This window comes from Rhinoraja longicauda, chromosome 31 (genome assembly GCF_053455715.1).
Source record: "Rhinoraja longicauda isolate Sanriku21f chromosome 31, sRhiLon1.1, whole genome shotgun sequence".
NCBI lineage: Eukaryota > Metazoa > Chordata > Chondrichthyes > Rajiformes > Arhynchobatidae > Rhinoraja > Rhinoraja longicauda.
The window spans coordinates 7,789,198-7,816,179 of record NC_135983.1 but is presented as its reverse complement, the minus strand read 5'-3'; the positions used below and the strand labels follow the sequence as shown (position 1 = coordinate 7,816,179).

At 50.0% G+C, this 26,982-nt stretch overlaps 1 protein-coding gene across 3 annotated transcripts in view; it reads left to right on the top strand.

Moving 5' to 3' along the window:
• The window catches only part of LOC144608392 (serine/threonine-protein kinase Nek6-like), a 161,806-nt gene that overhangs the window by 105,464 nt on the left and 29,360 nt on the right, over positions 1–26,982 (top strand). For all 3 annotated transcript variants that reach the window (XM_078426106.1, XM_078426107.1, XM_078426105.1), the window contains exons 7-8: positions 1,639–1,746; positions 23,683–23,777. In XM_078426106.1, coding sequence (XP_078282232.1) covers positions 1,639–1,746; positions 23,683–23,777 — 203 coding nt within the window. The remainder of the gene's footprint in view (positions 1–1,638; positions 1,747–23,682; positions 23,778–26,982) is intronic.

Sequence of the window (26,982 nt, the reverse complement as noted above, 5' to 3'; positions counted from 1 at the left end):
GCACACACCACACGTGCACACACTCGCACAGAACACACGCACATGCTCACATGCACACGCAACACACGTACGCACACACACAAACATACACAAGCATGTACAAAACACACACCCTCATCTGCGCACATACGCACAAACACGCATGCAGAGACGCGTGCGTACACAGCACATACACAACACAGGCACACGTGTACACGTACAGCAATCGTTTGTGGTGGAGTCGTCCTGCCAACACATTGAGCCGCCGGCCACATTTCTCAGATTGAACGCTGATTGAAACATTACGTTTGGCTGCCTGTCCATCGCTGGCTGGCCAAGGGCCTTTAGCTGAAGTCCCGCTGTAAGTCTGCACCTTCTCCTCAGATACTTTGCTTGGGTAAATAATAACCCAACGGTATGAACATTGGAATTTCCAGTTTTGGGGGACCCTCTCCCCACTCCCCCCCCCCCCCCAGTGCTCTCCTCCCGTGCACACTCACACCACCACCCACCACCTGGGCCTCCTCGGCCTTTGGAGACACAAGTTGCTGGGAATCTTGAGCAAAACACTAAGTGCTGGAGGGACTCAGCAGATCGGGCAGCATCTGTGGAGGGAAATGGAGGGGAAGAGGTGGTACACGTAGAACATTGAACAGTACAGCATAAGATGAACAGAACAGCATAAACTAAACTCGTATGGATTACGTGTAGGCAGAGAAGTTGGTCTTAGAACCATGTTCAGTGCAGACATTGTGGGCCAAAGAGCCCGAACATGGTGCTGAGACCAACATGGTGCTGAGACCAACATGGTGCTAAGACCAACTCCCCTGCCTGCACATAGTCCATATGAGTTTAGTTTATTGTCATGCGTACCGAGGTACAGTGAAAAGCTTTGTGTTTAGTTCAAGGTTCCAGCATCCGCAGTTCCCTGTGCCTCCATGTATCACCTTAAACCTTTACCCTCTAGTATTTGATTTTTCCATCCTCGGAAAAAGGTTCTGACTGTCTACCATATCTTTGCCTCTCATAGTTTCACATATCTCTACGTCAGGTCCCTATCACCCTCAACCTTCGGTGTTCCAGAGAAAACAATCCAAGCCTGTCCCAGCTCTCCCAGTAGTTAATGGCCCCCCTAGTCCAGCCACCCACGTGACCCCAGGGTTAGGACCGAAGACAGACACAAAATGCTGGAGTTACACAGTGGGTCAGGCAGCATCTCTGGAGAAAAGGAATAGTCGATGTTTCAGGTCGGAACCCTTCTTCAGACTGAAAGTAGAGGTGGGGGGTGGGGGGGGGGGGGTGGGGGGGGGGGGGTGAGGGTGCAGAAATAAACTGGAGATGAGAAAAGGCCAGGACAATGAGGCCATCAACAGTTGACCTCAGGAAGGGTGGAGCCCACAATGGCTCATTGTTGGCTGGGGAAGGGGCGATCACAAGAGGGATCTGAGGATGACGAGAGGGGGAGAGAGGGGAGGGGAGGGAATGCAGGAGACAGTTGAATTTAGAGAAATCAACGTTCATAGCGCTGGGTTGTAAGCTGCGCAAGCGGGACATGAGGTGCTACTCCTCCAATCTGCGCGTGGCCGCACTCTGACAGTGGAGGCTGTGGGTTAGGTTGCCCGCCCGCTCATTACTCACTGGCTCTGTCTCTGTTGCCAGACATCAAGCCAGCCAACGTGTTTATCACGGCCACGGGGGCGGTGAAGCTCGGGGACCTTGGCCTGGGACGCTTCTTCAGCTCCAAGACGACAGCAGCTCACTCTCTCGGTAAGTAATGATGCCGCAGCCGAGCGCCGGCCGCCATCACCTTGCACGGGTGCATCCCCGGCTGCATTGCTGCTGACGGGCTGGAGGGTGCGGGGACTTCTGCACAAGGATGGCCCCTTTGGCTGCCTGGGGACTTTAGCCCATTCTTAACGACAGGACCGGTTCAAACTGCAGGTGGATTTGGACCGGTGGATTTTTCTAAAGGATGTACCTTCAGAAAGGGAAATGGAGAGGAATTTCTTCAGCCAGTGGGTGATGAATCTGTGGAAGTCATTGCCACAGAAGGTTGTAGAAGCCAAGGCCTTGGGTATTTTTAAAGCAGAGGTTGACAGGTTCTTGATTAGCACGGGGTGTTGGGATCTGGGGAGGAGGCAGGGGAATGGGGCTGAGCGGGAAAGACAGATCAGCCATGATTGAATGGAGTAGACTCAATGGGCCGAATGGCCTATTGCTGCTCCTATCACTTATGAATGGTCTGGTGGATCACAGATTCACACATCAGTTGCCATGCCGTGATAGACAGTGGTGAACCACTTGAGTTTTGTGGTGTTATAGTCATTTGTGCATCTCATGGCCATAATGGACCTTGGCTCTTTTAATTGAGATGATTGAAGTGACTAAATCCATGATGAGACTTGAACGTTTGGCTTCCAATCACCAGATCGGATGGCTTGATAGTCTAATAGATCAGCCATTATACCACCGCACTTCACTGGGCTTTGTCTTGCACTGAACGCTATTCCCTTTATCACGTACCAGTACGCTGTGGACCGCTCGATTTGTAATCGTGTGTCGTCTTTCCGTCGACTGGTTGGCACCAGTCTCCTCTGCCCGTCTCCTGTTGCAACTTCCAACATGTTCTATTCCCTTCCCTGGGGGACCAGAGGTATAATGGATGTGCACTGAGCTGTTCTGCCTGCATTTGGAGGCTGCTCTCTTTTTATTGCAAAGCCTGGTCCCTCTCGGCTGACCGCCGCACCCCATGGGGTGGGCAGCAGTGGACCGACCGGTAGAGCTGCTGCCTCATGGCTCCAGAGGCCTGGGCTTGACCCCTGACCTCAGATGCTGTGTGTGCGGAGGTTCGCCGTCTCCATTTGGGTTTGCTCCGGGTTCCCTCCCACGTCACAGAGGCGTGCGGGTTTGTCGGTTAATCGGGTTCTGTAAATCGCCCCCCAGTGTGCAGGGAGTGAATGAGGAAGCGGGGTAACATCAAACTAGTGGGAGCGGGTGGTCGATGGCAGGCGTGGACTCGGTGGGGCCTGTTTCCTCTTTTGCTTCTCTAAAGCAAACCCACACTTGCTGGCCTGCCATTGGACATGGAAGCCATGGGGACCTGTGCATTTTTAGGACTTCCTAATCAGCCTCCAGTCTACATGGAAACTGGTGCCATCTAAATGAACGGGTGCATCCATTAGACCTCTAGGGAAGGGATGAACTACGTTTGAGGTTTGCAACAAGTAGCAGATGAGATGGGTGCTAACTAGTCAGAGGAAAGAGTAGACAGGGTTAGAATCGAGCTGTCCACAGTGTACATGTACGTGATAAAGGGAATTACGTTTAGTGCAAAGTAAAGTCCAGTAAAGTCCAATTAAAGATAGTCCAAGAGTCGATAGACAATAGGTGCAGGAGGAGGCCATTCAGCCCTTCGAGCCAGCACCGCCATTCAATGTGATCATGGCTGATCATTCACAATCAGTACCCCGTTCCTGCCCTCTCCCCCATACCCCCTGACTACGCTATCGTTAAGAGCTCTATCTAACTCTCTTGAAAGCATCCAGAGAATTGGCCTCCACTGCCTTCTGAGGCAGAGAGTTCCACAGACTTACAACTCTGTGAGTGAAAATGTTTTTCCTCATCTCTGTTCTAAATGGCCCACCCCTTATTCTGAAACTGTGGCCCCTGGTGTGGGGGCCCTGGAAGGTCAGGGCTGCTCTCTAGTTCTGCACTGGAAACATATTATTCTTCCTTCATCGTGTTTAAGTAGCACGTAGGTACACATAGACTTTTAAGCGTAGACATTCTGCTTGATTACCCAAGGGTTTCCAGTCCTCTGGGCCCAGGAATAAAGTGGATGACTGATGGGGGTCGGTGTGTTTTGGGGTTTCCGGTGTGACTGGGTCTAGAGGACACCTTTGTGGGGTGACCACTAGGATATGGCCCCCCATTTACAGCTGTCCAGAGAGGCAGTGAATGGTGATCAACAACCCAAGACTGGGGAACGTCGCTGGCAACGCCGAGTATATCCAGGATCCAATTATTTGGTTGGCTTCCAATTCAAACTTCTGCAACCCATCTGTTTCCAGTAAGGGGTTTGTGTATAATTGTTTCAGATTGGGCCAGGCAAGCACAGAGCTCACACTCAACTGTGTGGGGGCCGTCTGAACACTGCCTTCTATTTTTAGTTGTTTCTGTGTTCCTGGAAATCAGCTCTAAGACTGACACGCTGTGCAAGGCTCAGGCATATTCATCTTGCATTGTGTGGCTGTGTGTGCGATTATGGGTGTGTATGCATGACTGTGGGTGTGTGTGTGTACTGTGCATGTGAGTGTGTGGTATGGGGTGGTGTTGGGTATGTGTGGGTGTGTGTGTGTGTGTGTGTGGGGTGTGTGTGTGGGGTGTGTGTGGGGGTGTGTGTGTGTGGGTAGGGTGTGTGTGTGGGTGTGTGTGTATGTGTGTGGGGTGTGTGTGGGGGTGTGTGTGTGTGGGGTGTGTGTGTGGGAGGGTGTGTGGGGTGTGGAGTGTGTGTATGGGGTGCGTGTGGGTGTGCGTGTGTGTGTGTGTGTGCGTGGGTGGGGTGTGTGTGGTGTGTGTGTGTGTGTGTGGGGTGTGTGTGTGTGGGTGTGTGGGTGTGTGTGTATGTGTGTGGGGTGTGTGTGGGGGTGTGTGTGTGTGTGTGTGTGTGTGTGTGGGTGTGTGTGTGTGTGTGGGGGTGTGTGTGTGTGTGGGGTGTGTGTGTGGGAGGGTGTGGGGTGTGGAGTGTGTATGGGGTGCGTGTGGGTGTGCGTGTGTGTGTGTGTGTGGGGAGTGTGTGTGTGGGTGTGTGTGTGTGGGTGTGTGGTGTGGTGTGTGTGTGTGTGGTGTGTGTGTGGGTGTGTGTGTGTGTGGGTGTGTGTGTGTGTGTGTGGGGTGTGTGTGTGGTGTGTGTGTGTGGGTGTGTGTGTGTGTGGGTGTGTGTGTGTGTGGGTGTGTGGTGTGGTGTGTGTGTGTGTGGTGTGTGTGTGGGTGTGTGTGTGTGTGGGTGTGTGTGTGTGTGTGTGGTGTGTGTGTGTGGGTGTGTGTGTGTGTGGGTGTGTGTGTGTGTGGGTGTGTGTGTGTGTGGGTGTGTGTGTGTGGGTGTGTGGTGTGGTGTGTGTGTGTGTGGTGTGTGGTGTGTGTGGGGTGTGTGTGTGTGTGGGTGTGTGTGTGGGTGTGTGGTGTGTGTGGGGTGTGTGTGTGTGTGGGTGTGTGGTGTGGGTGTGTGGTGTGTGTGGTGTGTGTGTGTGTGTGTGTGTGGTGTGTGGTGTGTGTGTGTGTGTGGTGGGTGTGTGTGTGTGTGGTGTGTGGTGTGTGTGTGGGGTGTGTGTGTGTGTAGGGGGTAGGTGTGAGTGTCTCTGCTCAGTTTGTTTTGCCACTGGTGCGGTGAGCCGGTGACTGCCCGGTGAGTGTGGAGGAGGAGCCTGTCACCAGCGTGTGAATGGGTAGCACCGGCCACAGCAGCATCTCCCTCCTCCTCCTCTCACGTCGCTGAGCCCCACTGTACCCAGCAGCCAGGGTGGGTGGGAGAAGCAACGACCAGAGACCACGAGCTGCTGTAACATGGCTGCCCCACGGGGAACTCCCCTGCAGCCGGCTCTCCCAGTGTTGTATCAGCCTCCACTACTACCCCTGGCAGGCCCCTTCACCACTCTCTGTGTTAAAACACTAGCTGGAGTCTGGGCCTGGGCCTGGGGCCTGGGCCGCACTGACACCCAGACTCCAGCCAGTGTTTCACACAGAGAGTGGTGACAGCGGCCTGTCGGGGGTGGCAGTGGAGGCCGATACGACAGTGGCGTTTCAGAGGCTTGTAGACAGGCACATGGATATGCAGGGAACAGAGGGATGTGGATCACGTGCAGGCAGAGATTAGTTTAACCTGGCATCATGTTCATTGTGGCATGGACATTGCGGGCCGAAGGGCCTGTTCCTGTGCTCTGTGGTGTTCTAAGTGGGGAATGTAACTGGAGTCAGAGGTGCTCTGGTCGATGTGTATTGATGGAGACCTGGTGGTCAATGTGTGCACAGCAAGATTCCAAAACAGCTATGTGTTAAGGAGCAGCCGGTCTGTGTGAAATAGTACTGATTAAAGGATGCATAATGGAGATCATTGTGGGGTCCCTCTACGCAGGGATTCTGCCCCTCTCCATCGGGGACCTGGGGTGGAGGGTATTGCACCGAGGAGTCCCCTGCAACCTGTTCCTCGAGCGGTTCACAGACTCGCCAGCCGCCTGCCACTTCTGCGGGCTGGAAGAGTCTGTGTACCATGTGCACATGGAGTGTGTGAGGTTGCAGCCCCTGTTTCAATATCTAAAGGGGCTACTCCTTGCCTTTTGGCTGCACTTTTCACCCACCATCCTCATCTTTGGACACCCTGTGCGTAGGGGAGAGGGTAGGGCCGAAGATGACAGTAGACAATAGGTGCAGGAGGAGGCCATTCGGCCCTTCGAGCCAGCACCGCCATTCAATGTGATCATGGCTGATCATTCTCAATCAGTACCCCGTTCCTGCCTTGTCCCCATACCCCCTGACTCCGCTATCCTTAAGAGCTCTATCTATCTCTCTCTTGAATGCATTCAGAGAATTGGCCTCCACTGTCTTCTGAGGCAGTGAATTCCACAGATTTACAACTCTCTGACTGAAAAAGTTTTTCCTCATCTCCGTTCTAAATGGCCTACCCCTTATTCTCAAACTGTGGCCCCTGGTTCTGGACTCCCCCAACATTGGGAACATGTTTCCTGCCTCTAACGTGTCCAACCCCTTAATAATCTTATACATTTCGATAAGATCCCTTCTCATCCTTCTAAATTCCAGTGTATACGAGCCTAGTCTTTCAACATATGACAGTCCTGTGATTCCGGGAATTAACCTAGTAAACCCTCGCTGCACGCCCTCAATAGCAAGAATATCCTTCCTCAAATTTGGAGACCAAAACTGCACACAGTACTCCAGGTGCGGTCTCACTAGGGCCCTGTACAACTGCAGAAGGACCTCTTTGCTCCTATACTCAACTCCTCTTGTTATGAAGGCCAACATTCCATTGGCTTTCAAGTCAAGTCAAGTCAAGTCAAATTTATTTGTCACATACACATACACGATGTGCAGTGAAATGAAAGTGGCAATGCCTGCGGGTTGTGCACAAAAAGAATTACAGTTACAGCATATAAATAAAGTTAATAAGTTACTATTAGTGTCGACAAAAATTTAGTCTCTGGGGTTATAAAAGTTGACAGTCCTGATGGCCTGTGGGAAGAAGCTCCGTCTCATCCTCTCCGTTTTCACAGCGTGACAGCGGAGGCGTTTGCCTGATCGTAGCATCTGGAACAGTCCGTTACTGGGGTGGCAGGGGTCCCTCATGATCTTGCTTGCTCTGGATCTGCACCTCCTGATGTATAGGTCCTGCAGGGGGATGAGTGTAGTTCCCATGGTGCGTTCTGCCGAACGCACTACTCTCTGCAGGGCCATCCTGTCCTGGGCAGAGCTGTTCCCAAACCAGACTGTAATGTTGCCGGACAGGATGCTCTCTACAGCCCCAGAGTAGAAGCAATGAAGGATCCTCAGAGACACTCTGAATTTCCTCAGTTGTTTAAGGTGGTAAAGGCGCTGCTTAGCCTTACCCACCAGTGCGGCAATGTGCGTTGCCCACGTCAGATCCTCTGCGATGCGGACTCCCAAGTATTTAAAACTGCTCACCCTATCCACAATAAACCCATCTGTCTCCAGTGGCGTGTACGTCCTTGGATGTGTAGCCCTTCTGAAGTCCACAATCAGCTCCTTTGTTTTAGTGACATTCAAGAGGAGGCTATTGTCCTGACACCAGAGTGCCAGATCAGCCACCTCCTCCCGGTAGGCCTTTTCATCGTTGTTGGAGATCCGGCCCACCACCACAGTGTCATCAGCAAACTTGATGATGGAGTTTGAGCTGAACCTGGCCCCACAGTCATGTGTGTACAGGGAGTACAGTAGGGGGCTAAGGATGCAGCCCTGGGGGGATCCTATGTTCAGGGTGAGGGGGCTAGATGTGTGTTCTCCCATCCTGACCACTTGGGGCCTGGCGGTGAGAAAGTCCAGGACCCAGGCACACAGAGGGGTGCTAAGCCCCAGTTCCAGCAGCTTCTCAACCAGTCTGCTGGGGACTATTCTTCACTGCCTGTTGTACCTGCATGCTTCCTTTCAGTGACTGATGCACTAGGACACCCAGATTTTGTTGTACGTCCCCTTTTCCTAACTTGACACCATTCAGATAATAATCTGCCTTCCTATTCTTACCACCAAAGTGGATAACCTCACACTTATCCACATTAAACTGCATCTGCCATGCATCCGCCCACTCACACAACCTGTCCAAGTCACCCTGCAACCTCATAGCGTCTTCCTCACAGCTCACACTGCCACCCAGCTTTGTATCATCTGCAAATTTGCTAATGGTACTTTTAATCCCTTCATCCAAGTCACTAATGTATATTGTAAATAGCTGTGGTCCCAGCACCGAGCCTTGCGGTTGGGTTGCTCCTGGGCCTGGCCAAACTGGCCATCCACGACTCACAGCGCCAGGCGGAAGAGGGCTCTGCCTGAGCCAGCTGCCTGCCCCTTTTCCGGGGTTACGTCCGTGCCCGGGTGGTTTGGAGAGGGACCGCACGCTGTCCACAGGCACCCTGGGGGATTTCCGGGACCGCTGGGCACCGCGGGGGATTGGATGGATCCTTAACAAGGATTGTAACATAGTTGTACAGTAGTTTATTTAGTATATTTGTTTGTCTTGTATTATGGTGGTGGGTTCTGTTTTGTTTTAAGATATTGTAAATATTATTTTTAATAATTGAATACATTTTTTAATTTTAAAAAAATGGAGAGCATTAGCTCTCCAGACCCCAGCCACTTTCCACATCAACCAGCTAAGATCTTACAGCCCAGTGGTATAAACATTGAATTATTTAACATCATCTTATTCACCCCTCCCCACTTGCCCCCTTCCTCCTCCCTAGTCATCTTTATCAGTTCCACAGTTCCCCACATTGTTTCTCTTGAGATCACGCCTTCCTTGGCCAACCATGGGCCTACCAGGCACTGCACTGCCTGAAGTGAATGTTGTGCAGCCCTGATTTATTCCTGGTCTTTTCTTGCCTCCAACTCTTCACTCCCAACCCTCTACTTTCAGTCTGAAGAAGGGTCCCGACCCGAAACGCCACCCATCATTTTTCTCCAGAGATGTTGCCTTATCTGCTGAGTCACCCCCCAGCGCTTTTTGTGTCTATCTCGGGTATAAACCACCTTCGGCAGTTCTTTGTTGCCACAAGATCTCGGCTCGGCCAACAAGCGGCACCAACCACGCTCGCCCACACTGTACCGGAGGGTGGCTTGTGTCCAGTCGTTGGATTTGAACCCACGGCAATCTGAGCCAGAGGCGAGTGTGCTGTCCTGTGGGCTAGTGACCCTCCTCATGCACAGGCAGCCTGACGGGTGATTCATGGGCCAAGCAGACACCCCGTGGTCCTTGGGGGAACATGGTGCCACCGACTGTTACCGTGACGATACCTCTCTCCTTGCATCCTTAGAGGGGCTGTAATGTCTGGGCACATGGAACTGATCCACAAGAAAACACAGCTTGCCGTCTCTGAAGCGAAACATTTAGAAACACAGACACGTGTCAGGAGGCTGAATTTATTGCATGCTCTGCCGTCAGCCATGTCTTCAATCCCGAGGTACCACATTTTACGTTTCTCGACTGTACTTTAGAGATACAGTGCAGAAACAGGCCATTCGGCCCACAGAGTCCATGCTGACCAGCGATCACCTTGTTCACTAACACTACTCTAAACACAATAGGGACAATTTACAATTTATTTTTTTACCAAAGCCGATTAACCCACAAACTTGTACGTCTTTGGAATGTGGGAGGAAACCGGAGCACCCGGAGAAAACCCACGCTGTCTCAGGGTGAACTCCATGAAGGGCAGGATCGAACCTAGGTCTCCAACATTCGAAGGAGGCAACTCTACCACTGCACCAAAACCAGGAGCTCCCAGGAACGGGTTCTGGAACACCCTCCGCCCTCCCCTTCCACCTCCCCCTCTCGCTCCTCCTTCAAGACTCTCCATTAAAGGGGCGTCTTTTTACTGGTGATACAAGGAAATGCAGAATCTTGAGCAAGACCACAAAGTGCTGGAGGAACTCAGCGGGTCAGGCAGCATCTGCGGAGGGAATGGTCAGCTGATGTTTCGGGTTGGGAGCCTGCATCAAACGGCTTGGGCTCTCGTTACTTTGTTGGTCAGATGTTGCTCGATGCTCCCGCGAGGGTTCCCGAGGAGGTGACCCTAAAGGCGCTACATGAATGCATGTTGTTGTAGTAAATGACCCGACAATGGTTCGACAATCAGGTGCCGTGAAACGTTGATTTCAAAATCAAACCCTGTGATGCAAAAACATGGCGGCATGCAGCGGTAGAGTTGCTGCCTCACAGCGAATGCAGCGCCGGAGACCCGGGTTCGATCCTGACTATGGGTGCCCTCTGTACGGAGTTTGTACGTTCTCCTCGTGACCTGCGTGGGTTTTCTCCGAGATCTTCGGTTTCCTCCCACACTCCAAAGATGCACAGGTATGTAGGTCAATTGGCTTGGTGTGTAGGATAGTGTTAATGTGCAGGGATCACTGGTCGGCACGGACCCAGTGGGCCGAAGGGCCTGTTTCCGCGCTGTATCTCTAAACTAAACCCTCCCCACGTTACAGGAAGTTTAGCTTATAATGCGGGCACATTATTCGAACAATCAACGAACGTTGTCCACACTGCAAAGCAGTTCAATGTAATTTTAGCGCAGAAAGGCGGTCGCTGTTTGTGAAAAATCTGGACTCCTTACAAAGCCCTTGTGTGCTGCAACCGGATGCAACATCTCCGACGTCTAGCTTGACATTTCTTTGGACAGAATAATGAAACATTTTCTCTCTCAGAAACACTGGGTCCCCACAGGATTAACATGTCTGCATATCTTTATAGAGAAGAGTACAGGCCGCTGTGAGGAGGGAGGCGAGCTTGCTGGGCCAAGGAGGAGGGCCGGATACTTCCTTCCCGTTTACAGTCCAACTCTGTCAGAGGACAGGGGCAGGAAGCTCCCCTCCTCACTCACGCCTCATGGCTCGCCATCTGTCTGTTGTAACAAAGAACTGCAGATGCTGGTTCACACCAACGATAGACACAAAGTGCTGGAGTAACTCAGCGGGTCAGGCAGCGTCTCTGGAGGAAAAAGGATGGGTGACCCTTCTTCAGACTCGATCTTCAACCTTCTTCAGGACGAAGAAGGGTCCCGACACGAAACGTCTGCTCTCCACCCTTTCTCTCCACAGATGCTGCCTGACCCGCTGAGTTACTCCAGCACTTTGCGTCTATCTTTGGGAGAAATTGTTTCCTTTTTAGGTTTAGGTTTATTATTGTCACGCACTGAGACACAGAGAAAAGGTAGACACGAAATGCTGGAGTAACTCAGCGGGTCAGGCAGCATCTCGGGAGAGAAGGAATGGGTGACGTTTCGGGTCAAAGGGTCTCAATCCGAAACGTCACCCATTCCTTGACCCGCTGAGTTACTCCAGCATTTTGTGTCTCCCCTCGATTTTAACCAGCATCTGCAGTTTATTTCCTACTGAGAAAAGGCTTTTTTTGCGTGCTATCCGACCAAATCAGATAGCGTGATACATGAACACAATCAGGCCAAACTCAAGCACAATAGATAGAATGAAGAAAAAGATAGCAGAGTGCAGAATATAGTTGCTCAGTGTTGTAGTGTAACAGTTCGAGAGAAAAAGTCCAATGTCAGCAATCAGGTAGGTTGGAGAATTAGGACTGTGCCCTAGCTTATGTTCAGTAGTCTGATAACAGAGGGATACAAACTGCTTCCAAGCTTCTGTATTTTATGCCCGACCAAAACGAGGAGAGGCAGGAATGTGGCGGGTGGGAAAGGTCCTTGATTCTGTTGGCTGCTTTCCCCAGGCAGCGTGAAGTGTAGATGGAGTCGATGGTGGGGAGCCTGGTCTGTGCGAGGGACTGGGCTACATTCACAACTCTGCCGTGTTGGACAGAGCTGTTCCCAAATCAGGCTGTGACACACCCCGGCAGCAGTTCCCTATCCCTGCTCAATGCTTCCTGCCGTGCATCTGTTCAAGTTTGTAAGAGTTCTTGGAGAGCCCTTCACACGGCCCTCTCTTGCAGCTGCTGAGCCATGTAAGTCATAGAGTTACACAGCGCAGGGGCAGACCTCCAGCATGTTGTGTCTATCTTTGATTGATTGATTGATTGATTGATTGATTGATTGATTGATAGATACGGCATGGAAACCTGCCCATAGGCCGACCATTCGTCACACATTCACACTAGTTCTTTGTTATTCCACTTTCTCATCCACTCCCTACAAATTAAGGGCAATTACGGAGGCCATTTGACTGTGAAATCTGTGTGTCTTTGTGATGTGGGAGGAAACAGGATTGCCTGGGGGAAGCCCTCCTGGTCACAGGGGAAGGTCTAAGCTCCACACAGACAGCATCCAAGGTCAGGATCGAACTCGGGTCTCTGTCACTTTGAGGCAGCAGCTCTACCAGCTGCGCCCCAGTGCCACCCAAAATCAATCTGTCAAAGATTCATCTACCTCCTCCTTAACTAATTTTAATGATTGAATTTTAGTTTAGTTTAGAGAGACCACGTGGAAACAGGCCCTTCGGCCCATCGAGTCGGCACTGACCAGTGATCAACCCGTACACTAGCTCTATCCTACACACTGGGGACCATTTACAATTTTTACGGAAGCCAATTAACCTACAAACCTTGTACATCTTTGGAGTGTGGGAGGAAACCGGAGCACCCGGAGGAAACTTACACGGTCATGGGGAGAACGTGCAAACTCCGTACAGACAGCACCCATAGTCGGGATCCATCCCAGGTGTCTGGTGTTGTAAGGCAGCAACTCTACCAGTGTGCCCCAATGGGTCCTGTCATTCATTTGTTTCCCTTGCCTGCACGTGGTCGTCTGGCATCGAGTCGGTGTAGAGGAGCATTGAACATTGATCAGCTCGGCCGGCGCAGATACAGTCCCTCAGTGTCAGGGAAGGAAAGGGTAATTAAGGAGGGGAACAGAACGAACATCAAACACATCACTCCGGGTGGTGTCTCCTCTTTGCCAAAAACTAGCAGGCGGACAAGAGTGACGTGACAGAGTGACAGTGTAACGGAAGAAAGATGAAAGGGCTTCCCCTGCTTGGTGCGTGGGATCCACGCACGCGTCTCACACTGAGCACGCGGGATTAAACACGACAGGTTAGTTTGAGAGCTGTTATTCAGCAGATACAATGTACCCCAGGCTTGTTCGGTGATTCCCAACTGTTATCAGAAAACTGAATCATCCCACCACAACCAGAGAGCAGGGCTGAACTAATGTCTACTTCTTTGGTGATCCTCGGACTATCCTTGATCGGACTTTGCTGGCTTTACCTTGCACTAAACGTTGTTCGCCTATCATGTATCTATACGCTGGAAATGGCTCGATTGTAATTCTGCTGACTGGTTAGTACGCAACAAAAGCTTTTCACTGTACCTCGACACAGGTGACAATAGGCTAAACTGAAGTGATTCATCTGTTACCACAAGCTGTACCATGTTACTGCATCATTCAGCCTCTCACTGTTTTAGTTTTTATTAGAGATACAGCGTGGAAACAGGCCCTTCGGCCCACCGGGTCCGTGCCGACCGGCGATCCCCGCACATTAACACTATCCAACACACACTAGGGGACAATTTTTACATTTACCAAGCCAATTAACCTACAAACCTGTACATCTTTGGAGTGTGGGAGGAAACCGAAGATCTCGGAGAAATCCCACGCAGGTCACGGGGAGAGCGTACAATACAACACAATATATCTTTATTGTCATTGTACAGGGGTACAATGAGATTGGGAATGCGTCTCCCATACGATGCAATAAATTAATCAGCTAATCAGTATTAATTTAAACAACCCAATGAAACATATTGTAACAGTTTTAAAACAGAATAAAGTGCAAGTAGATCTGTGCCAGTTCACTGTGCGATGTGACCATCCGGCTCAGCAGGACCGGTTCATAGCAGCTATGGCCCTGGGGATGAAGCTGTTCCTGAGTCTGGAGGTGCGGGCGTAGAAGGCCTTGTATCGTCTGCCCGATGGTAGAAGTTCGAACAGACTGTTGCAGGGGTGTGAAGAGTCTTTGTGGATGCTGGTGGCTTTTCTGAGGCATCGTGTGTTGTAGATGCCCTCCAAGGCTGGTAGCTGCGTTCCGATGGTCCTCTGAGCTCTATGGACTACCCGCTGAAGAGCTCTCCTCTCTGCCTCCGTGCAGCTGAGGTACCACACAGGGATGCCATGTGTTAGGATGCTCTCTATGGTGCAGCGGTAGAAGGTCGTCAGCAGCTGTTGGGGTAGACCAGACTTCTTCCGTACAGACAGTCGGGATGGAACCCAGGCCTTCGGCACTGCAAGCGCTGTAAGGCAGCAGCTCTACCGCTGCGCCACCGTGACCGCCCTTGAGGTTGCCGTGCAATGTTCATTCACTTGAGTGTGCTGGAATATCGGATATGTCCCTTAATTGTACTTCAGGACTCATCACCGATGTGTGCGTCACAGTGGCACAGCTGGTAGGGCGGCTCCCTCACAGTGCCAGAGGGCCGGGTTCGATCCTGCCCTCGGGTGCTGTCGGTCTGGAGTTTGCACTCGAGCCACTCACAGTGTATGGATACGGGAATAACATTTAGTGCAAGGTAAAGCCAGCAAAGTCCGAACAAGGATTGCCTGAGGGTCGCCAGTGAGGTAGATAGTTGTTCAGGACTGGTCTTGGATGGAGTGGTGGGTGGGGGGGGAGTACAATCCCTTGTTGTGCAAATGAAGCTCTCTAACAAAAGCCACATTTCCTGTACAGCCAGCAAAAAATGTTAACATGACGAATGGGCAGCGATTAATGAGTCATAAATGTACATGCTTCCCAAGGCCAGAGCAATTTGATTTGTAGGTTCACAGGATTTTTGGAAGCAAATTAAACAGCGAGAAGACATAAAATAATGAAAAAATACAGCTCGTCTATTACAGAACAGAGATACCTCCTTGCTGGAGTGTTTCTGAGTACATATTTTGATGCACTACCTTTACCAACAGTAGTTTAATTGCTGCAAGGAATATTATACTTGACCAATTTCTTTATTAATAACACTCTCTGAAATGCTAACCTTGTCATAGTGACTAATGTGGTGTGTTTGCAGGCCCAAGATGATTAAATTGGAAGTCTTGGGCATTTTGCAAGAGCAGGCTCATTATCAGACGTGCCCACAGTATGTTGGATAGGTGGCGAAGGAGGTGCAGCCTCTCACTCTCTTCTGAAGAGTCAAATTTCAAAACGAACATTTCTCCACCAAGTGCGAAGAAAACTGTCGGCCCATTCGTTATTCTTAGCTTGTCAATTTTTGTTGTGGTTTAGAGATGCAGCGGCCCACCGAGTCCACGCTGACCCGTCCACACTAGTCCCACGTTATCCTGCTACCTTATGCACTCTCTGCGCACAATGGGGGCAATTTACACAGGCCAATTAACCTACAAAGCCGCAGGTCTCAGGGATGTGGGAGGAGATGGGAGCATCCGGAGGAAACCCACGCTGTTGCAGCGGGAAGGTGCAAACTCCGTACGGAGAGATTCCGAGGTCAGGATGGAACCTGGGCCTCCGGTCGTGTGGGGCAGCGGCACTACCCGCTGCACTGCTACGCTGCCCTAACTGCGCCAGGGAAAGATTTTGCCACTTTGCTGGCTGCAGTAAACACCCATCATCCGAGGATGTACTCGCGGAAGGGAAAGCTGATCAGCTGCACCAAGCCGATATATAAAAACGCAAACAGCCTGAAGCACAAATGATCAATAAAGTATTGGGGGCAGCGTCCATTCACATCACAAACCCTGTCAAACCGTTTGGAAACGAGGTGACGGTTCCATTCCGACCTCCTGTGGGGGGGTTCCCGGTTCCGTGGCGCGGCGCGGCGGCGGCCATCCCGAGGTGCTGCGGCCACGGAACTGGGAACAGCCACTTGTCGGGAGGGAGCCACCGGTGACGGCGGACGTGAGGAGCTAGGGACGGCAGCAGGGTGAAGCAGGGGTAATGCCTCCAGCTCCTGCTAGGGCCGGCCCCGGCTCCTGCAGCTTATAATAGTTTATAACTATTAAGAGGGAGTTAGATGTGGCCCTTGTGGCTAAAGGGATCAGGGGGTATGGAGAGAAGGCAGGTACGGGATACTGAGTTGGATGATCAGCCATGATCACATTGAATGGCGGTGCAAGCTCGAAGGGCCGAATGGCCTCCTCCTGCACCTATTTTCTATGTTTCTATGACACAATGATGGCCGGGTGAGGCAGGGAGAGGGACGTCAGTTCATGGGCCGATCTGGTCGAAGGCTACAGAGGACGATACAATATATAACTATTTATCCCAGCAGGGAAATTGATCTGCCAACAGTCCTAAAACACAAGATACATGGAACATGAAATTATACTGACGAGTGGAAAGGGTTGGGGATGTACAAAGATTGGGGGAGGGGCAGGGGGTGGGGGAGATAGTGGAGCCAGTCTACCCCACGGCAGAAGGGGGAGGAGTTGTACATAGGGTTGCCAACTGTCCCGTATTAACCGGGACATCCTGTATATTGGGCTAAATTGGCTTGTCCCGTACGGGACCGCCCTTGTTCTGCATTAGGGGGGTGCTGTAGGCCCGGACACTGTAGGCCCGGGCAGTGTAGGCACGGAGATTGCATAGCAACCCGCCTCCCAGCCCGGGCGGCTGCCATTGGTGGAGCGGGAGCACGTGGCCGCTGGCTGGGTGAGGTCACCTTTTGTCCCTTATTTGGGAGTGAGAAAGTTGGCAACCCTAGTTGTGCAGTTTGATAGCCACGGAACCCTGCGGGAGCCTGGGGCCTAACTAGATCAGGAGCTGCTCCAGTAGATCGAGCACGCGGGTGAACTGGACTTTAGAAATGGCACCAAAACATGGCCGTGCCTGCATGTGTAAATATGCAAAACGTAATTAAATAAAGCACCATTGAACCACTGAAACTTCTCATTTCCCTTCTATCTCCCCTCTTTCCCCTTCTCCCCATCCCCTTCCACATACATCTCTCTCTGGCGTTACATCTTACCCCTCTTCTCTCCTTATCTGAAACCCTTTTGTCTCCTTTTCATCTCCAGCCTTTGTCACCTATCACTCGGCAGGCTTTGTCCTGCTCCCACCTCTCTTTCCCGGCTCTTCCCCCTCCCTCCCGCCCCGCCCGCCCGCCCCACTGCACTCAGCCTGAAGAAGGGTCCCGACCCAAAACATCACCTGCCATTCCCTCCTCAGATGCTGCCTGACCTGCTGAGTTCCTCTTGTACTTTGTGTTTGGCTCAAGATTCCAATGTCTGCACCCTCTTGCGTCTGCGTTCAAGCTTTCTCGTTCACGGCAGCACAAGGTACTAACGGCGCACGTGACTTTGTTTCCGAAGTTGGGCCTTTTGAGAAGCGCTCATCCAACGCACTAAATAACTGGAAAACAAAGACGGCATACAATTTAGAAACATTTGCAGAAAGCTCAGAGATGACTAGTGTCCAGGACATGGCTCAGAGATGACTAGTGTCCAGGACATGGCTCAGAGATGACTAGTGTCCAGGGATTAACTAGTCTGGTGTCAAAGGGGGTGATCTCAGCTGCCTTCGTTTCCCTGACTAGTCAACACTTCTTTACCTGTGACCAGTGGTGGGCCGAAGGGCCTGTTTCCATGCTATATCTCCAAAGTCTAGATTTTAGATTTTTTAGATTTAGAGATACAGCGCGGAGACAGGCCCTTCGGCCCACCGAGTCCGCGCCGCCCAGCGATCCCCGCACATTAACACTATCCTACACACACTAGGGACATTTTTTACATTTACCCAGTCAATTAACCTACAAACCTGCACGTCTTTGGAGTGTGGGAGGAAACCGAAGATCTCGGAGAAAACCCACGCAGGTCACAGGGAGAACGTACAAACTCCATACAGACAGCACCCGTAGTCAGGATCGAACCTGAGTCTCCAGCGCGGCATTCGCTGTAAGGCAGCAACTCTACCGCTGCGCCACCGTGCCGCCCCAAGTCTAATGTCTTGTTGAACTACGGCCTGTCGGTTCTTTGTGATCTCCCCGTTTTGGGTCATCCAGGCCATGGGGTTGTGCAGGCTTGGATTATGGCCCAGACTCACTGCCCATGTCCTAACCAACTCCACATCAGCCTCACCAGCAGAGAGTGGGCTTGCCGAAGCCGATGGGCAAGTGGGAGGGAATAGGTGAAGGAGCCACAGGGTGATGGCACAGAGGGGCTAGCACGAATCTGATGGGCTGAATGGCCTCCTCCTATGTCAGGAGAAATTCTTGGAGCGGAGGAGAGTCAAGGGAGTCGTCAGGAGAGCCTCATTGTCATATGCGCCGAAAACAGAACAATGTACTTCTGAATTGCTGCAGCTTTACAGACTCATTAACGCAACAACACAACAAATAAATGTAGATCAATAGTACAACAAATGATCCAATATCAGAGGGTGGCACAACTGCCCAGTCATAAGGTTGCTGCCTTACAGCGCCAGAGACCCGGGTTCGATCCTGACTACAGGTGCTGTCTGCGTGGCGTTTGTACGTTCTCTCTGTGACCACATGGGTTTTCTCCGGGTGCTCCGGTTTCCTCCCACAGTCCAAAGGCGTACAGCTTTGTAGATTAATTGGCTTGGTGTAAAATTGTAAATTGTCCCGAGTGTGTAGAATAGTGTTAGTGATCGCTGGTCGGCACGGACTCAGTGGGCTGAAGGGCCTGTTTCCGCGCTGTATCTCTAAAGTCTAATCGGTACTCAGACCAAAATAGTGCAAACCAAAGTACATAGTGCAACCTATACAAAGTCCATTGTAGATCGTTGCTGAGGTAGGGTTGTGGCTTGGATGTGTAGTTTGATTCACGATCCTGTTAGTTGATGGGAAGAAGCTGAAAAAAGGTACGGTTTAGATGGATATGGGTCAAAGGCGGATAAATGGTGCTAGCATTGATGGTCACCTTGGTCAGCATGGACAAATTGGGTTGAAGAGCCTGTTTCCGTGCTGTTTGACTCTCTTGACTCGATGACACGAGTTTGGGAGGAGTTGTTGAAGTGAGTAACTGGTGTGGATAGTGTGCACTGCATACGAGGAAGGGGTGAATGTTTCAGATGCTGGCTAGGGTGGAGACCAGCTATAAACCTTCCCAGAACCAAAATATATATGGTACTCTGCACCAGACTCTGGATCTGAGGTCAGAGCAGGAAAGCAATGCTGAGCTATTGAATGATAGGATGGGTGCAAAGGGCCGAACAGCCTGCATATGCCTCTTGTACACTTCTTCTATTAATCAGAATTCCAATCTGGTGTTATTGGAAACCCAGAGAGTTCGTGCACAATATAATAGAATAAAGAATGTGGTAAGGGCGAGCGAGGTCAGGGGAAATAATGAACATCAAAAGGATTATTATAATGGGAAAGCAAGTTTGCAACACGTTCAATCTTAAAGACAGTACATATTGTCTTCTGCCTTTTTCCTGCCTCAGACAAACCACTCTATTTAAACGCAAATTTCTCATTTGCAAATTTATCGGAATCTTGAGTGTTGGAGGATCTCGGCCGGTCAGGCAGCATCTATGGTGGGAATGGATCTCAGAATAAAAGGACGCACCTTCAGACAGGAGATGAAGAGGAATTTCTTTAATCCCAGGATGGTGAATCTGTGGAATTCATTGCCAAGGATGGCTGTGGAGGCCAAGCCATTGTTTTTTTTTTTTAAAGTGGAGATTGATAGGTTCTTGATTAGCAAGGGCATCAAAGGTTACGTGGGGAAGGCAGGAGAATGTGGTTGAGAGGGGAAGACAGACCAGCCATGATTGAATGGTGGAGTAGACTCGATGGGCTAAATGGCCTAATTCTGCTCATATGACATGGACGTATAAATTTATAAACAATACTGCGTCATATAAGAAAAGAAGTGAAATATAAAGCCAAAAGCATGGATATAGATGGAAAGGGACCTTCCTTTAAAACACTGATGTCGGTGATTATGGAATATGCTGTGTCAAACAACCCCATATAGAATATAATGTTCATAAGTTATAGGAGCAGAATTAGGCCATTCAGCCCATCATGTCTACTCTGCCATTCAATCATGGTTGATCTATCTCTCCCTCTCAACCCGCGTACAGCGTAGGTTCACTAGGTTCATTCCCGGAATGGCGGGACTACCATATGTTGAAAGACTGGAGCGACTAGGCTTGTATACACTGGAATTTAGAAGGATGAGAGGGGATCTTATCGAAACGTATAAGATTATTAAGGGGTTGGACACGTTAGAGGCAGGAAACATGTTCCCAATGTTGGGGGAGTCCAGAACAAGGGGCCACAGTTTAAGAATAAGGGGTAGGCCATTTAGAACTGAGATGAGGAAAAACTTTTTCAGTCAGAGAGTTGTGAATCTGTGGAATTCTCTGCCTCAGAAGGCAGTGGAGGCCAATTCTCTGAATGCATTCAAGAGAGAGCTGGATAGAGCTCTTAAGGATAGCGGAGTCAGGGGGTATGGGGAGAAGGCAGGAACGGGGTACTGATTGAGAATGATCAGCCATGATCACATTGAATGGCGGTGCTGGCTCGAAGGGCCGAATGGCCTCCTCCTGCACCTATTGTCTACAGTTTGATGGCCACAGGGAAAAAGGATCTCCTGTGGCATTCTGTACTGCATCTCAGTGGAACCAGTCAGTTGCTGAATGTAGCTAATTCAGCAGCAGATCCAACGCACTACATGGTCCAACAGAAATGAACGTTTTAATTAAATTATTTAATTCATTGTTTTTTTAAAATTTAATGAATTAATATGGACTAATTAATTCAGTCTGAGGAGGGTCCCAACCTGAAACATGACCCATCCTTTTTCTCCAGAGATACTGCCTGACCCGCTGAGTTACTCCGGCACTTTGTGTCTATCTTCGGTATGAACTAGCATCTGCAGTTTGTTTCTACATTCTTAATTTGGATCAACCCACACTAATGCATCCCACACTCAGTAAATAGAAATGATTGCATGCAATGTGCTTCACGAGTTTTGAAATGCAAACAGCCATTGAACTGACATTCTTAATGTGCCGTTTTGACTGCATTTGGAAGGAGAGTCCTGCATTTCTGTAGCGCCTTACTAAAGGCACACATCGGTCACTAAAGTGCCCATGGAAGAAAGGAGCTTTTCAGGTTGACTTGGGAAGAACACGTTGATATTCTTTTGAGCTGCATTTCCTGAGAACATTGGTCACAGTTGCCGTGAAAAATCTCCCGCTGTCCTCGTGTCAAAGGTCAACACCAAATTTGACCCCAAGATCACAAGACATAGGAGCAGAAATAGGCCAGCAGTTGACTCTGCTGTGCCAGTCAAACACGGCTGATCTATTTTTCCCTCTCAACCCCATTCTCCTGCCTTCCCCTCACAACCTTTGACACCTTTGCCAATCAAGAATCTATCAATCTCTGCTTTATTTCCTCTTTGCACCACCTGTTGTACATGTGTATGAGTTGACTGTGCTCATGTCTGGTCTTATTTGCCTCGAGAGCCCAAAATAAAGCTTTTCACTGTATCTCGGAAAATGTGGCAATAATAAACCAAGATCAATAACAATAACTATTCCAAATTTAGCTAAAATGCTGAGACCTCCTCTTGCCTTCCCTCCGTAACCTTTGAAGCCCTCACTAATCAACAACTTACTAATCTCGGCTTTAGAAAATACCCGATGATGTCCACGACTGACGTCTGTGGCAATGAATTCCACAGATTCACCACCCTCTGGCTGAAGAAATTCCTCCTCATCTCCACTCTAAAGGTAGTCCTTTTATTCTGAGGCTGTGCCCCTCCAGTCCTTGGCTCTCCCTCTACTGGAAACATCTTCTCCATATCCACTCTACCTAGGCCTTGAAAAGCAAAAAAAAAAGCTGCAGATGTTGGGAACATGAAATAAAAGTGGACTACACTGGAGGAACTCTGCAGATCAGGCAGCATCTGTGGAGAGCAAATCCTCAGGTCAATGAACTTCCATCAGAACTAATTTTAGAGCTTGTCACAATTTCTAGTCCACATCATAAGCCTCCCATTTACACAGAATATAGAACAGTACAGTATGCAATGAAAAGGAACTGCAGGTGTCTGTTTGTGGGCTGGATGGCCTCTTTCCATGCTGCATCTTTCTGTGACTGCAATTGCAAGTGAAGGATGTTGCAGCACCTAGCATCATAGTCATCGAATTATACAGCACAGAAACAGGCCCTTCGGCGCACTTGTCCATGCCGACCTAGATGCCCCATCTAAGCTAGCTGCATTTGACAGGCTCCCTCTAAAGTCCTCTGATCCATACCCCTGTTCAAGTGTCTCGTGCTGCTGATACCTGGGTTCGATCCTGACCTCTGGTGTTATGTGTGTAGAGTTTCTCCTGTGACCGCGTGGGTTCCCCTGGGTGCCCCTGTTTCATCCCACATCCCAAAGACATACTGGTGGGTTGATTGGCCTCTGTAATGTGCAGAAGAGTAGGGAATCACCTGCAATGTGCAGAAGAGTAGGGAATGAATTAAAGGGGAGTTGATGGGCAAGCGAGGGAGAATGCAGCGGGAACATAGGTGTATAAAGCCAGGCCCTTGGGATTGACGGAATAACTTCCATCTTGCTGCCTCGGTTCCGTACCCTTTTGAAAAGATCGAGTGACTGTATCCACCTATCACTTGCCAGGCTTTGTCACATGGGGTCGTTCCCATGGGAACGGGCCTGGGCTCAATGGCGTCCCTCTACGTTGATCTAAGAACGTGTCGTTAATAAAGCTGTGTGCTCGCTGGAATTTAGAAGACTGAGGGGGGATCTTATAGAAACATATAAAATTCTTAAGGGGTTGGAGAGGCTAGATGCGGGAAGATTGTTCCCGATCATATCATATATCATATATATACAGCCGGAAACAGGCCTTTTCGGCCCTCCAAGTCCGTGCCGCCCAGCGATCCCCGTACATTAACACTATCCTACACCCACTAGGGACAATTTTTACATTTACCCAGCCAATTAACCTACATACCTGTACGTCTTTGGAGTGTGGGAGGAAACCGAAGATCTCGGAGAAAACCCACGCAGGTCACGGGGAGAACGTACAAACTCCTTACAGTGCAGCACCCGTAGTCAGGATCGAACCTGAGTCTCCGGCGCTGCATTCGCTGTAAAGCAGCAATTCTACCGCTGCGCTACCGTGCCGCCCATGCGCTACCGATGTTGGGGGAGTCCAGAACCAGGGGTCACAGCTTAAGGATAAGGGGGAAGTCTTTTAGGACCGAGATGAGAAAACATTTCTTCACACAGAGAGTGGTGAGTCTGTGGAATTCTCTGCCACAGAAGGTAGTTGAGGCCAGTTCATTGGCTATATTTAAGAGGGAGTTAGATGTGGCCCTTTTTGCTAAAGGGATCAGGGGGTGTGGAGAGAAGGCAGGTACAGGTTACTGAGCTGGATGATCAGCCATGATCATATTGAATGGCGGTGCAGGCTCGAAGGGCCGAATGGCCTACTCCTGCACCTATTTTCTATGTTTCTATGTTTCTATGTGCCGTAGTTTCAGTGTTTTCCTTTGTATTGCAGTTGGAACGCCGTACTACATGTCTCCGGAAAGAATCCATGAAAATGGCTACAACTTCAAGTCCGATATTTGGTCGCTCGGCTGCTTATTATATGAGGTATGCTGTGTCCATGCTTAGCTGGGTTTGAATCGCGGTCTCGAGAGCACTTTATTCCTTGGAGTGCAGGAGGCTGAGGGGTGATCGTATAGAGGTGTATAAAATCACGAAGGGAACAGAGCATGTCAATGCACAGAGTCTTTTACCAAGGTAGGGAAATCTAGAACCAGGGGGCAGAGGTTTAAGATGAGAGGGAAAAGATTTAGACTTTAGACTGTGTAGGAAAATAACTGCTGGTACAAATCGAAGGTATCACAAAAAGCTGGAGTAATTCAGTGGGTCAGGCAGCATCTCAGGAGAGAAGGAATGGGTGACATTTCGGGTCGAGACCCTTCTTCAGACTCTTTAGACTTTTGCCTTGAGAGATACAGCATGGATACAAGCCCTTCGGCCCACTGAATCCATGCCGACCAGCAACCTTAATACAATTTTACCAGGTCCTGGCTTGATCCTGACCTTGGGAGCTGTCTGTGTGGAGTTTGCACGTTCTCCACATGACTGCTTGGCTGCTCTGGTTCCCTACCACACCCCCAAAGACATGCGAGTCGGTAGGTTAATCTACTGCTGTAAATTGTGTGCAGTGAGTTGACAGGAATGTGGGAAGAATAAATGGAATTGATGTAGGATTGGTTCTAAATGGGTGGTCGATGGATGGCACGAGTTTGATGGGCCAAAGGGACTGTTTCCTTACTCTCCAAAACTATTCCAAAACTCGAATATGTTTCACATATTCAGTTGTAAGAGGGACAGAGTGTGCAGCTAATGATGGAGACTTTAGACATCCAGCGTTGGAACAGGCCCTTCAGCCCACCGAGTCCATGCCGACCCCCTACACGAGCACTATCCGACAAACTAGGGTCAAGTTTACAATTTACAGAACCCAGTTAACCCACAATCCTGCACGTCCTTGGAGCGTGGGAGGAAACCGGAGCACCCGGAGAACACCCACGCGGTCACGGGGAGAACGTACAAACTCTGTAAAGGCAGCACCCACAGTCAGGATCGAACCAGGGTCTCTGGCGCTGTGAGGCAGCTACTCTACCACTGCGCCACCGCACACACAGTCACGCAATAGAAGCCGGGCTTGAAGACCAGAGGTATCGTCAGCCTGGGACCTGGGCCCTTGTGGGAAGAAGCTGGAGATAACAGGCCCTCCTCAGCTCAGCTCCAGCATCAGCTCCAGCTCCAGCATCAGCATCAGCATCAGCAAGGATGAAGTTGGGAAATTGACTCCCTCGGGCGGCTGAACATTTTTCTAAATCTAATTCAGTAACTGATGCAGAAAAATAGATTACCGCTTCCATCAGTGCCGACAGAATAAGATGTACGAGGGGTGGCCAGAGAGAGAGAGAGATTAATATCAAACTGCTCCCGGATAGACGGCGGCACTTAAAACGATGGGTGAAGATAAATAGTTGTGTTCAGTGTCGAGGAGCACGTGTGCCAGGCAGGACTAACGCTGGACGCGGCACTCAGCTTCACGCCAGCCGTGGGTCGGCCTGTACACAAGAACACAAGAAAATAGGAGCAGGAGTAGGCCAACCGGCCCCTCGAGCCCGCTCCGCCATTCAATACGATCATGGCTGATCCCACCCCAACCCCCTTCCCACTATCGCCCTTCTTCCCACCCAAAAGAACCGTGTGATCTCCTGGGAGAGGCGAAAAACCGGATAAAAACCCAGGCCAATTTGGGAAAAACATCCGGGAAATTCCTCTCCGACCCCAAGCTAGGCGATCGAAACTTGTCCAGGAGATTACTCAGGTCTTACCATACTAACTGTAGCTCATGTCCACTTCCCTGCCCACTCCCCGTAACTCCTAATTCCCTTGTCTATTAAAAAACAATCTATTTCCGTTTTAAATTTATTTAACGTTCCTGCTTCCACAGCTCCCTGAGGCAGCGAATTCCACAGACTAACCACCCTCTGAGTGAAGAAGTTTCTCCCCATCTCAGTTTTAAAAGAGCCCCCTCTTATACTAAGACTATGCCCCCCTAGTTCTGGTCTCCCCGATCATCGGAAACATCTTTAGCGCATCCACCCGATCAAGGCCCCTCACGATCTTATACGTTTCAATAAGATCGCCTCTCATTCTTCTGAACTCCAATGAGAAAAGTCCCAACCTACTCAACCTACTGTAACTGGGTGAAACCAGACGTGACCAGACCAAAGAGACACACAAAACGCTGGAGTAACTCAGCAGGACAGGCAGCATCTCTGGGGAGAAGGAATAGGTGACGTTTCGGGTCGAGACCCATCTTCAGACTGAAGGAGGGCGGTCATACTTTGGTCTGAAGAAGAGTCTCGACCCGAAACGTCACTCATTCCTTCTCTCCAGAGGTGCTGCCTGACCCGCTGAGTTACTCCCGCGTTTTGTGTCCGTCTTTGATGTAAACCAGTTCCTTCGTAAACACCTTGACCAGACCAATGTATGAATTATCATTACAATCAGATATCGTGCAAAATCTAACGTTGCCTAAAACTTCAATTAATCTGAATGTTGAATGAGATTTGTCCAGATTGCACCGTAATCTCACCATAGGTTGCAGTTCTGTTTCTAGCGAAGATTAATTGACACAACAGTCTATCCTGTGTTAATGCAAATATACCTTGCCACCCAGTATACCCCTGTGTTATCCAATGGATAATGTGTTAATCCAAATATACCATGTCATCCAGTATACTTGGTATGTTATCCAGTGTTTCCTGCTATCCAGTGGACACTGTTATCCAGTGAACACCTTGCTAACCAGTGCACAGTGTTAATCCAAATATGCCAGGTCGTCCAGTATGCAATGTTATCCAGTGTTTCCTGCTATCCAGTGGACACTGTCATCCAGCGAACAACATGTTATCCAGGGTATTTATTCACAAAATGCTGGAGTAACTCAGCAGGTCAGGCAGCATCTCGGGAGGGAAGGAATGGGCGATGTTTTCGGGTCGAGACTTTCTTCAGACATGTTATCCAGTGTGCACTGTGTTAACTAATGTCAATCAGTATTATGGGCAGGTTTTAGGATGGATTAAAATATAATGTAAAGTTATACCCTTTCTTCTTTGATATCTTCACCCTGGGAGAAAGGTTCTGACCGTCTACTTTATCGATGCCTCCTGTAATTTTATAAACATCTATCAGGCCTCCCCTCACCACCAACGCTGCAGAGAGAACAATCCAAGTTTGTCCAACCTCTCCTGGTAGCTCAAAC